This window comes from Triticum urartu, unplaced genomic scaffold (genome assembly GCF_003073215.2).
Source record: "Triticum urartu cultivar G1812 unplaced genomic scaffold, Tu2.1 TuUngrouped_contig_6730, whole genome shotgun sequence".
NCBI lineage: Eukaryota > Viridiplantae > Streptophyta > Magnoliopsida > Poales > Poaceae > Triticum > Triticum urartu.
This window is the reverse complement of record NW_024117515.1, coordinates 1-13,761: the sequence shown is the minus strand read 5'-3', so window position 1 is coordinate 13,761 and position 13,761 is coordinate 1. Positions and strand designations below refer to the sequence as shown.

At 44.3% G+C, this 13,761-nt stretch overlaps 1 protein-coding gene across 1 annotated transcript; it reads left to right on the top strand.

Moving 5' to 3' along the window:
- Positions 1 to 1,790: 1,790 nt before the first annotated feature.
- On the top strand, positions 1,791 to 5,681 carry LOC125531022 (mitochondrial pyruvate carrier 4-like). Its single transcript, XM_048695426.1, has 6 exons — positions 1,791 to 1,941; positions 2,729 to 2,848; positions 4,566 to 4,664; positions 4,771 to 4,823; positions 5,162 to 5,235; positions 5,353 to 5,681. Exons 2-6 carry the CDS (start codon positions 2,797 to 2,799, stop codon positions 5,408 to 5,410), a joined length of 336 nt encoding a protein of 111 aa, XP_048551383.1. The 5' UTR covers positions 1,791 to 1,941; positions 2,729 to 2,796; the 3' UTR covers positions 5,411 to 5,681.
- Positions 5,682 to 13,761: the final 8,080 nt, after the last annotated feature.

Sequence of the window (13,761 nt, the reverse complement as noted above, 5' to 3'; positions counted from 1 at the left end):
ATACATTCATCACGTATATCATAACATATTATAATCTGTTAACGAACGCTCGCGAGTGCTCACAAGCTTAACGAGCTTCAAATGAGCTGAGCCGAGCAGAGTTTTCTGCTCGTTAATCTTAACGAGCTTAACGAGCCGAGCCTTAATAAGCACGAGCTTAACGAGCCGAGCTACTCGTTAGTCCACTCCTAGACGTGGGCATGTGAAGAATGTTCGGTTAGGACGGGATTTGGTGGAAGCCCTCAGTCGTGGGATGAAATAAGATATTGATGACGTGGGATTGGTTTGACGACTTGTTTGTACTGGATGTTGGATACAACATATTATAATTTCATATCACGTTGGGACAATAGCCCACTGAGCTAGGCGAGAATGTCCATTTGCACTTGGCATGTCGCACTTGTTACAGCCCTAATAGTCACTATAAATTATCGACTAAAATAAATTATGAGGAAACTATATTTTTTGCTCTTATATAATAAAGTATGATTATGTGTGACCAGGGAACCTCCCTAGTACTCACATCGACTCGAAACACGTAACAATTTGCACATGTGTGAATGTTTGATAATATCACATTATATTTTCACTGAGATTTTTTTACGTGATAATACATGTCTCATTTATATCATAAATACACACAATGACCTGATAAAACTGGAAAAAAAAGCAGAACACTAGTCTTTGCATAAAGAAACATCAGCCAAGAAGGAAAAATACAATTAAGACTGAAAAATACTCTGAGCTTGACACAAACGCCTGGCACATGCCTCTGGCATCACCACAGTAGCCATCAAAGTACAAAATGACAGATCACCTCCTCGCCGGAGCTTGACGCGACTCCATCGTCGATATGCAGCTTTGCGGATCTTCAAAATGACTCACCAAAGGCGAAGCGATTTACCATTGAATGAATGCATTTGCCACTTGGTATATATACTTTGGTTGTAAAAACGTAATACGTATGTATAGTTCTTTTTTCTAACTTAAACATTAGTTTGGGGATATACTTGTTTGGAAAGAAAGGCAACATGTTCTGTTCCTTCAAAATCGACTCATCGCTGCCGTCTATATGCACACGAACGGCCGCCGATTGATTCTGTTAAATCATATTGATTGCTTGCAGGATGATTCTGGCAACAATTTTAGAGATCATCACTCAAAAGCCAATGTCCTTTGGGCTGCTTTCAAGCATAGGCTAAGCACCTCAGTGCCAACTTTCAATCTGTTCAACTTAGATACTTTGATCAAAAGGCATGAGAATCTGTCCTTTCTTGACGAACCTTTCTCAAAAGAGGAAATTGACAATGTGACGTGCGAATGTTCGATAATATCACATTATATTTTCCATTTGAGATTTGTCATCACGCACACATGCATTTGCCACTTGGAATATATACTTTGGTTGTTATTAAAAAAGTACTACCCCCTCCCTTCCTAAATACGTATAAGTCTTTTTAAAGATTTCAACAAAGACCATGTACGAATGTATATAGACATAGTTTAAAGTATAGATTCACTCATTTTGCTCCGTAGGTAATCCGTATTGGAATATCTAAAAAGACTCGTACTTATTTAGGAACGGACGAAGTACATACCTATAGTTTTACACCAAGTGGTCAGCTTGGTAAGCTATCAACAAAAATATTGCAACATACCTATAGTTTTTTTTTGCGGACTTAAACATTAGTTTGGGGATATACTTGTTTGGAAAGAAAGGGACCACGTTGTATTCCTGCAGAGTCGACCCATCGCTGCCGTCCATACGCACACCAACGGCCGCCGATTGGTTCTGTTAATCTCTCATGATCCGGTCCACGCACGCACACGCCACCTACCTCTGAATAGACCCATCCCCTCTCCGTCTGCCCTCTTGGCTCCTTCGGCTCCGGCGACAGCGACCGCGACCGGCGACCGGCGGCGGGCGTCCCTCCCTTGCAGGTAATAGATGAGATCCATCTCCCTCCCGCCTCAATCCTTGGTTCGTTCTCGCCTGCTGCCTTTAGATCCGTTCGCGTCCTCGGGCTGGTAGGTTGGTTGGTAGTCGGATCGAGATTGGTTCCACGCCGCCTCGCGATTTTCGCTAGCGAATCTCCTTCATCCGGGAGCCCAGAAAAAGTTGGGCACCTTGTGTTCGGGTCAACAGTGGAGTAGGAGTAGGAGCAGCCCTCGCCAGCGCTGTTCGCGCTGTCCGGATCGATGGATTCCTCGCCGGCCCGCGCGCTCCCTCGCTAGCGACACTCGATGTTCCTGTGTGTTTGGAGTAGGAGCTCGATACCCTAGCAGAACCAGGGCTCGTGTCCCCGTGGGTTTGGAGTAGGAGTAGGAGTAGGAGTAGGAGCAGGAGCAGCAACTGTTTGGGCCGGCAAAGTTTGTGTTACGTGTAGTACTATGGCTAAAAGCAGGTTGACTATCTCAGATATTGATCTACTTGATGTGTCCAGTATCCATTGTTGGGGATTGTATGTTTCTCGGGTCACTGCACGCGGTACCTATGGCTTTTCTGCAATGTATATATTGGATGAACTCAACTCGACCCCCCTATAGCGCCAAGCCACCAATGGTTTCGTACCATCGATGATGTCTGAATTTGCTTCCTGTCATGTCTTATTCTCGCTGGGATTTATTCTTTTTGCGCAGTCCCTGCAGGGGCTTTGTAAATGAATTTCTGATATCTTTTTATGCTGGACTTGACTTACAGGCGTGCTTTCATGTTTTCTGCTTGTAGGTGTACAGGACAGAGTAAATAGGCAGGGTCGTGCACAAGGAGAGGAAAGTGTGCGTCCATTTGATTGAATGGCTTCAAAGATTCAAGCCTTCTTGAACCATCCTGCTGGCCCCAAAACCAGTTAGTCACAGTCCTACCCGCATACATACTCTGATTATATTTATTATTGTGCAAGCTAGTAACACTGACTAGGAGAAAAGTATAAAACAGTTTGCCTACGAGCAAATGTCTTTTAGACTTTTATTGCCAGTTTTAGGTTCTCAAGTGGTTGATGTAAGAAGGTCAACGTTGGCTTTGTTTCCCCTGTTGGTGGATTATTCATGTTCTCTTTGTGTGTCTTTTTAGATTCGGGCTCTGTTGTTGTGTTAGGATTGCCAGGTTGTTGGCATGTTTTAAATGTGAAAATGCTGTCTGCTTACTCTGTTTTTTGGTTTCAGTATATGAGACCAGGTGGCCATTGTTTGTGAAACAAATAATAACACGGAGAAAACATGCCGCCATGGAGAATCAAAATAGCAGTAGTCAAACTAAAGTTATTGTAAAATAGAACCTGAAATCAACAGAACCTAGAACCAATAACTTTGCAGTGTGTTAGTTGGGTCAGCCAAGAACATTTTCTAATATGTTCCTTATTATCCACAGTGGCCAGCAGACAACCTGCTGGCCAGGTATCTTTTAGCAAGTTTATAGTTGGGTTTACAAAATCCCTTGTATAATTTTGCTCCTCCACAAAGTGCAATAGTGAGAGGGAACTTACTGCCGTACCAAGGAATCTCTCATATAGGTTCGAACAAACCTAGTTACAGGGGACTGAACAGTATATAAATCAGCAGTCTCTAGTCCACCATTGAGCTGAAATGTTTATCCCCTTCGCAACCCATACCTTAAACTTTTCCTGGTAAACTTAGCATATAAAAAAACATATTGGCTTTCTCATGGAACAGATTATTGCATTTTGCATATTACATTCTATAATAAAGTTATCTAGTGGTAAATGCTGCAATTTTCTCAAGCTCCAAAGAGATTACATCTTCTCCCTTTTAAGTTGTCTTGTGATCCATTTGATTGTGGTAGTTGCAGGTTTCACTTTCTCCCCCCATTCGAGAAGTAGCCACCTTTGCACTGCTGTGACACTAACACTTTACAATGTGTTAGTCGGGTCAACCAATAACATATTGCATTATGTTCCTGATTATGTACAGTGGCCTGGACACAACCTGCTGGCCACACATCTTGACATTTGGCCTTACAAAATCCTTTACCCTTTGTTAGGTTGAGGTGGATTTGAAGGGGATTGGGAGAAATTGAGGGGGATTAAATCCCCTATGAGACAAATCCACTCCTATCAATAGTGAGGAAATCTCTTATATAGGTCCAAACAAACCTAGTTACAGGGCACCAAAGAGTTGTAATGTTAATTCCCCTTTGCCACCCATGTTTGCATTTTTCCCTGGTAAGCTTGGCAAAGGAAAATATTGACTTAAGCAAGATTAGAGTCCTTAAGACATGAAATATTTTAATGAAGTGATTTACTGGTAAATGCTGCAATTTTCCAAAGACCCAAAGAAACTATGTCTTTCTCCCTTGAAAAGTTGCATATCTTCAGCCTTCGCCAACTCTGCGCTTATTCTTGACGTTCCAGAGCTGCATTTTTGGCTATAACCGTCACTTGAAAATGAGGCTGAGACAATAATCTGACCTTCTGTGCAGTTCACCATAAATTCTAATGGCCTACCGTGACTGTTTTTAGCACTAAATGGTGATACATATCTATTAGACAAAAAGTACAATTCATATCACTTCAGAGGCTGAGACGATCATCTGACTTTGGTTGCAGTTCACTTTTGGGCTCCAACATTTAAATGGGGGATCAGCATTGCGAACATTGCTGACTTTGCTAAGCCTCCAGAAAAGATATCCTATCCTCAGCAAATTGGTATGTTCAACGAGCATTTCACGGCAGCATGCTGCATGCCAATAGTTTACTGTTTTACTTATTATTGTGTCCTGCTCAAATGCTTATTCTGTAATATGGGGTGCAGCGGTTGCCTGCACTGGAGTCGTCTGGTCACGCTACAGCATGGTTATCACACCGGTAAGCCATCGATACTATACTATCATTTTTCATTATTATGTGCACTGAATCTTGTAAGGTGACCTGAAATTTGGCTGACGTGGATTATCTATATATCTTAACTGAAATATACATTTTAAGCATTGCATCTCTTGCTGCTATGGTATCGTTTTGCATTGATCGTCTCATATTGTACTGTTTTAACGGCTCCCTGGACTGGGCTGTTGATGTTCAGTTGTTTGTTGAATGTTTGATTCATATTCCCAAGCCATCTCGTTCCACCTGCTGTCATGTGTTGTTTCCAGTTTTAACTGTTGCTCGTCTCATTGCTTTGCGATGCTATGACCTTTTTTTTTCAGAAAAACTGGAACCTTTTCAGCGTCAACGTTGCGATGGCAGGCACAGGCCTGTACCAGCTTTCCCGTAAAATAAGGTCCGTTACTAAGCTGCTAATCTGCCGTGTTATCATATTTGTTGCTTGATGATGTCTTGGAAGAGTAAGAAGATGGCATGGTTTGCGTTGGTTGATCTCCTTTTGTTTGCATTGCAGGAAAGATTATTTCTCCGATGATGGAAAGGAGGTGGCTGCTGCATCACTGGAAGGATAGCGAGGACCGACTGGATTAATAATCGACTGCACAGCCTGCCTGCTAACTCGGAACTCTGGGCCGTGGGCCGGCACAATTTCCATGCCGTCCATTCTTTCCCATGTCGAAACTTCTTTGTCAATCACGCCCTTGAACAAAGCAGAGCAGTATGAAAATTCCGTGCAGATTAATAATCTTTGTGCATTTTGTGCAAAAAGGTGTACAGATTGAATGCATACTTGCGGCCTTGCGTCGAAGAAAGTTATGCTGTCCTTTTTGTTTTTCGAGATAACCTACATGCTCCGCATTCTTGGTTGATACGTACTTACATACCTGGCTGTTGCTTATTTGAGCAGCTTGGAGTTGGTTACTGGCTTTGTGGTAGGTCTGCCACTGATGTGTTACTTGTATCCATCTTTCGAGCATTGGTTCACCCATTCATATGATGGCACAGCTTTCTTTCCATACGATCGGAGTTGAGGCGTCTGTAACTCAACAAGTGCCCTATCGCTGCTGTGAGCAGGAGCGACAACTATGTGGTTGACATTCCGAACAATCTGCCCTTGGTCACTGAACTGAACCTTTGCCTTATGTGGCATGTTCTCAGTCATTTGCCACGTGTCGCGTTCTGGGCGCTTTCTTTGAATTTTATTTTTTTTCCGCACGCGTTTTTCGCTATTTAAACGGTTTTTTCCGGGTTGTTTTTACGTTTTGGTTTTTCACCGGTCTTCCTTAGCTTTTTGACAACAATAAAAAATAAATAAATAAAAATTTTGCGTGCAAAAATGCGTTTTTTTTTGCTTTCGCGAGAGTCACAGTTTGCCTTCCGCGAGAGGCACGGTTGTGCTTTCGCGAGAGTCACGGTCGTGCCTCTCAAAAACGAGAAAAACACGTTTTCTGTTTTTTTCCTTTCGCGGGAGTCACGGTTTTGCTTCCGCGAGACACACGGGTGTGCTTTCGCGGGAGTCACGGTTTTGCTTCCGCGAGACACACGGGTGTGCTTTCGCGGGGGGGGCGGGGGGGGGTGCTTTAGCGAGAGTCACGGCCGTGCCTTTCGGAAACGGAAAAAAATGTGTTTTCTATTTTTTGTTCTTTCGCGGGAGTCACGGTTTTGCTTCCGCGAGACACACGGGTGTGCTTTCGCGGGAGTCACGGTTTTGCTTCCGCGAGACACACGGGTGTGCTTTCGCGGGAGTCACGGTTTTGCTTCCGCGAGACACACGGGTGTGCTTTCGCGGGAGTCACGGTTTTGCTTCCGCGAGACACACGGGTGTGCTTTCGCGGGAGTCACGGTCGTGCCTCCTCAGAAACTAAAAAAAAATGTGTTTTTTCTTTTTTTTTTCAGCGAGAGTCACGGTTTTGCTTTCGTGAGAGGCACGGATGTGCCTCTTTCTGAAAGGTAAAAAATCCGTGCTCCCGGTTCAGTTTTTTCGTCTATTTTTTTTTTGAAAAAAAGATCGTCAAAATCTATCAACATGGGATCTAGTTTTAAAAATCTCGACGCGAGAAATCTAACGGTGAAAGTGGTTTAAAATTTAAACACACGGTTTAAGAGATAAAACGTTTTGAATAAACGAATCTATGAAAAAAGAGAAAACTCTCATATTACGATAAGTGGCGCGCTGCATGTGCGCCACTTGTCGCAACCTAAAGAGTTAGAGTGATCTTTGCAACGTACTCCCTCCGTTCTAAATTACTCGTCGTAGAAATGGATGTATCTAGAACTAACACACATCTAGATACATCATACCTGTGACAAGTAATTCGGAACGGAGAGAGTACTCCTCAATTAGTGATTTGGTACAAAGCTTGCTGGGAAACATTTTAGCAGCCTTGCAACAATTGGTCCATACGGATAGCCGCGCTTTGTGACGACACTCACGTCTACAGAGGGCCCACTTGGCGCAGTACAAGGAAGAAGCCCTAGGGGAGGGAAGCGCCAAGCATATCCAGAGGAGCCCGCACCAACCATTCAACTCGTTGGGATGGTCTGCGGCAACATCCACGCGCCATAAGACCACCAGCGACGGCACCAATCTGGTCGACATCATCTCGGCCTCGGACAACAAAAGCGTTGCATGTGCGCCTGGTCACCGCCCGACAAAACCGCATGTTTGACATCGTATCCGCACCGAAATCGCTAGGTCCATACGCAAAGATGGACAACACGTTAAGCAAATTCGCGGCAGAACCGCTACATCCACATGCAGTCCTTCCTCGTCAAGTATATACCAACCAAACTAATACGCGGATTGGACATTCTTTGCTACCGAAACAAGTGGGAAAACATGGTAAAAGATGTCTAGTTAGAAATAGGGTTCTTGGTATACATGATACATGCTGACATGCTGTACACACACTGACACACACACACACACGCACGCACACACGTGTGTGTGTTTATATACAGAAGTGCACCCGACAGTTTGCGATGATGACATGTGCCTTCCATGCATGCATGCATGATTGTCCCTGTCGGCGTGACTCGACAAATGAAAGCAAGGATGTGGGTCCGGCACTGTTGCTGCCACGTATGCATTGGAAGGACATGGTGGCTGGCCACTGGCCAGCGATCATGCACATGCATGAGCACCCCACAAGCAATTATATAATAATAATACAAAGCAAGCTCTTGACATCCTATGCAAGAGGGTGTGCTCAAGGAGGATGATTTGTTTCCTTCAAAGAAAATATATCTGGATCTATTATAAAGATTACAACACATTTACTAAAGATGCAGGAAAAGTAACAAACATTTTCATTTCGAACACTGCGAATGCTGCCTCTCTTCTCCCTTGCAAGCTCGAGCATCAGCCCTTCAGTTTGCAACAGAGGTTCAAAGCAAAGAAAATCACAATTTTTGCCGGCAACCTCGTGCATGCTTGCCCAATCAGCAACTTCCAAGAATCCAATCATCGGTCCTAGTAATGCTACTATTTTGTTTTTCCATTTGATGGCGGGGTTTTGTCCACTTGTTTTTGTTCTTCGCCGATAGCATGGGCAAGGTTCACCCCACTTGCTTTTATTTCATTTTGTTTTGGTGGGTTTGTTTGTACCCACATATTCTCCATTGCTGGCTTGGCTAGTACTCCCTTTGTCTCAAAATAAGTGCCGTGGTCTTAGTTTAAGGAAGTGTTATTTTACTTATGTGAAAAATGCATATGGTACAATACACCAACTACATGAACCGTGAAAAACGGCTCTAAGAGAACTTGTACTTACAACGACGACGGTCATTTAAGCTCGCACGCACATGCACTGCTCTCCATTTTTTAATGAACCAAAGGACCAACACTTGTTCTAATCGCTCCCGTCCAGTAGTTTGCACTTGCACGCCCTTAATTAATTACTAATGTTCGGTACCTACGGACGAAAGTCCCGTCAACTTAAACAAAACGACCATTATTATATTATACTTTTAGTACGTGCCTACTCCAATTAAAAAATGGTGTGCGTCTCCTATGCTGACAGGTCAAAACATGCAAAAAAAGAGTCAGACGCAAATATTTTTTTTTTTGCGACTTGCACATTCGAAAGCATCACACACACAGACACAGGTACCACATTTCTGAACTAGACACATCATCCGAGTTAATACGTAGGTACACACAAATCGTCTAATGAAGAGCGAGCAATGTTCTTTGCATACTTAGTAAAACGCAGCTCGTTTTTTATTAGCTGATCTGATTGTCATGTCTTCGATCCCTTTCCAAGCCTTTGTTCTGATCTGCCATCAAAACGGACTAGTCAGACATACTACCCTTTTAAGTTTCATTTTGTATGGTTGTTCATTGAGAAAATTCGACCATCAAACGCAAAACTCTAAATGGCTTACCTGTTGGAATAGTCTTAGGGGCAGGGCCTCCCATCGTACGCAAAAACTCAGCGATCCTGAGAAAGGACGGTAATGGCCGACGGCCAGGCACCATTGTTAGCTACCTCATTCAGACATGGCAGCTTGCAAAACAAATCCCACAAAATCCTCAGATCTGAAGGGACTAAAAGCATCTACAGCCATACTTGGTAAATCCGGCCCCTCAAACGCCCGCAGACGCGGCCGGGCGCGTCCGCGGGCACTAATCAGGCATCCCTCAAATTTTTAGGGTTGTAGCAGAACATCTCATGCTAGATTCTTAAATCCGTACAAAGACGTGCAAACTAAAACAAACCTTCGTACTACGTCGATTATCTAGCTACTCGTCGTTGGAAATGTCGACGATCTCCGTGCCCGGCTCCGGTAGCATGGGCGGCATCTGCAGTTCCGGCTCCTCCGACCTCCTCCGTCTCTATCTCCGTGTTGAGTTTGGCGAAGAGCGCGTCGGACTCCGCCTACTCCCGCCGGAGGAACGCCCGGTTGGCCTCCACATAGGCCTCATCATGGATGGACTCCAGGATGGCACGCTCCTCCATCTCCTCTGACTGGGCTACGACGAACTCCGCCTCCGCCTCCTCCATGTTGAAACCCGGCAACTGATGCTCCGCCTCCTCCACCTCCATTAAAGCCATCTCCTCCTCCTCCTCTTCCCCCGGATGCTCCTCCTCCTCCTCCGGCTCCGGCGAGTCCGAAGGCAACCCGGGAGCGATGTGGGCGGCTCGGGCGGCTTGCCTCACCCGGATCTCCTGTTGGATCTTGTAGCGGCGCTTCGGCGTCAGCATGGTGTAGTAGGTGATCTTACTTCAGACCATGGCGGAGTGCCAGAGCGTGGGCGGTGCATCGGACCGTGGACATAGCACCGGAGTCGGAGACGGATGAGGTGGATGGGCTCGGACTGATGGCACGGAGGGGAGGGGGTGGATGGGTTAGGGTTGCGTGACGCCGGTTGGCTTGAATAGCCAGATTTGCTCTTGGACGGCGAGCCGGAGCGGCGCCACACGCGTTAACACTTGGGCGACAGACGCGGCATCCATCGGACTGCCGGGTTTCCGGGTGTTTTCACGTGAGACCCTGCCGTCATACCGACATGTCGCACGTGTCCGGGCACCCCATATCCACCCAATATTTGAGTTGGATATAGGGTCCCGGTCAGCCCAAGTGTTTAAGTCCCGTTTAAAAAGCCCATCTGGATAAAGAAACATGACCGAACAATGACCAGGCGGCCCGTCCGAACATATGAGACGAGTTTAAAAGGTCCGAGCAGATGCTCTAACCTGTTGACGGCATCTAGAAGAAACTTTAGCCAGCATCCTTCATTTCCATGGCCGCAGGTGGCCCAAACGAGCGCCGCGCCACGCCCTGCTCAGTTAGTTATAGAAAGGGGATAGAGCCACGCCCTGCTTTTCCGTAACGTGTCCCTGTACTCGTTATCTGATCCGTGGCTCGGTAGGAATTGCAACGCTGACCACAACGGCCGCAATACGATTCGGCCCCACTGACGCAGCGCTGTTACATACTCCTACTGTACTCCTTTCTGTCCTTTTTACTTTGCATATTAGGTTTGTCCAAAGTCAATCTTATTTAACTTTGACCAAGTTTATATAAAAAATTATAAACATTCACATAACAACACCAATATCTTTAGATTCATCTTGAAATATATTTTCATATTATATTTATTAGATATTATAGATGCTAAGAATTTTTAATATAAATTTGATCAAACTTAGCAAAGTTAGACTTTCGGCAAAACCAATGTGCAGAGTAAAAAAGGACCGGAGGGAGTATATCACCGAGTAATGCTACACGGACAAACGAGTTACAAGCTTTTACAAAGAGGGTTAATTTGATCGGTCCATCCCCTTGAAAATCAGGAAGGGACAAGTTTGTAATTGGTTAGTAGATGAAAAAAATCCTAGTCAGCGTGTAATTGCGTGTAACTCTTTGTATGTTTAGCATTATTGGTATTATCACCATACGCCCTTTTTTTTTCTCTATCGCTTGTGAGCTGCGTCAAACCGATTTATTCGCATCCCGAGCCACCAACGGACGCCCAACATTTCGAGAGCATCTGAGCTCGGGCACCGAATCGCCCTATCCGTGGTTGTGCCATAATTTTGTTTTCATTTGCTTGTTAAGTTGTTTGTGCCATTATTAAAACTTTAGTGGAAATGCATATGGTACGCTCCAACAACCATGAACAATGAAACATACGAAAATGACAATTTACTTGAAAAATGCAGGCCGCGGATCGGGTCGGTACAATGCATCAGTACTCCCTAGGAGGCTAGGATAGAATACAATGCATTGAATGGTTGAGATGCAGGCCGCGGATGGGATCCCATCGGTTTATAGCTCATCAATGTACGTCCGCCGCCGCGGCAACGGTGGGTGAGCTCGTCGACGAAGTCGTCGAAGCTCCTCTGCGACGACCGCGGCGGCCTTGAGCATGGCCCTCACCTTCGTCCATTACCGTCCATGGGGGTGCTTCCTCCGCTACTCGTTTTGTTTCAATAACTTTTGGTAGTCGTCAATGCCGGTCAGCAACAAGGCGGCTGCTGATTGTCATTGTTGGTTTACTATCCCACGCATGTATCACGTCCACTGAAATTGCCGTGGATCAAATTGTCATTATTGTTTTGTCTGATGTGGTGATTCCTTAATACTAGTAACTCATAGTAGTTCCATGGGATAAGATAGAAATACAGATGTAATTTATCCTCCATTTTTAGATTAGCTATGCTTTCTATTGGAAAAATGAAGCAAAAGAATGGATTTTTCTTCTTGTTTATAAACCACTTGCTTCAATTTGTAACCATCTTGCTGGAAAACTAAATTGAAACAAGTAAGTGCCACAAATGCTCAAAAGGCGCGGCATTTTGTGTTTGCACTCTCATCTTCAATTATTCTCTCAAGAGTCATTTTCATTTTACTTTCCATAAATTTTAAGAATTAAGAGGTTTTTTTTGTAGTGGCTGAACTCCTTTCTTATTTTGTTGCACCTGGATGCTGGCTACAGCTGTTCATTTTGATCTGTTATCATTTGATAGTGGAATCCGATCCTGTTGGAGGATTGTATGGAAAAACTAAATATTTCCTACACAATATAAGCTGAAGCATATGAAACGTGAAAGTAACCATATGTTTTTTTTATTAAGTTCAAGGTTCCGTGGAGCACTATAGTCAGGGTTGAGAAAAGGCGAAAGAGTATCTCCAACGGCAGACCAAAAGCTGGTTTTAGGGGTGGAGAGAGAATATTTTTGGTCTTCAGAATCTTTTTCCAGCAGACCAAAAATTGAAAGAAAACAAAGGTCAATTTCGGCTTATATTCATGGCAATTTACAATTCAAAGTAAAATTGTCTATTTAGTGGATGCGGCTGTTCTGATCCCTGAGTTCATGTGAGCTTGAGTGAACAGTAAAAAATATCTGTTTTTTTGGTGTGAAACATTGGTAAATGTTTTGATAGCTTGCAAAATTCGTCACCATATGACATTCATGGAAAATGTGGAAAAATTTGATGCTCCAAATTGTTATTTAGAAACGCATTTTGAAGCACCGGTTTTTTATTTTGTTACGTTTTTCACGAATGTCATTTCATGATGAGATTTTGCAAGCTATCAAAATATTTGTCAATGTTTAACACAATTGTTTTTAGATGTTTTTTTATTTTACTGATCACCCGAGCTTACATGAGCTAGTGATTAGAACAAGGAACATTTACATTCCCACCCCCCTTCTAATTTCGGCCTAACCTCATCTTTACTCCTAAAACAACAGTGCTCAACTTTGCCCCTCTTCCGTTAAGTGCGCTTACAGAAATACCCTCCATACAATTTCTATCTAGTCAAAGCCCTTTGACCATTAAGTGCGCGTATAGAAAAATCCTTTGACCGGTCGAAAATGTACGAAAGGGCATTTCTATAAGCGCACTTAACGGAAGAGGGACAAAGTTGAGCACTTTTTTTAGGGTCAAGATGAGGTCGGACCGAAATTAGGGGAAAAAAATGGAATTGACCCTTAGAACAACAGTTTGGTATTTTAGCTATTAATATTCACTACGATGTACAACTACAACATATTAAATAAAAACCACTTGGAATGAGTTGTTAGTGAAGGGGTACGTAGCATAAATTCAAAATTTTCCTACGTGTCACCAAGACTATCTATGGAGTCATCTAGCAACGAGGGAGGAGTGGATCTACATACCCTTGTAGATCGGGCGCGGAAGCGTTCAAGAGAACGGGGTTGATGGAGTCGTACTCGTCGTGATCCAAATCACCGATGATCCTAGCGCCGAACGGACGACACCTCCGCGTTCAACACACGTACGGAGCAGCGACGTCTCCTCCTTCTTGATCCAGCAAGGGGGAGGAGAGGTTGATGGAGATCCAGCAACACGATGGCGTGGTGGTGGAAGTAGCGGGATTCCAACAGGGCTTCGCCAAGCGCTGCGGGAGAAGGGAGATGTGTCATGGGAGGGAGAGGGAGGCGCCAGG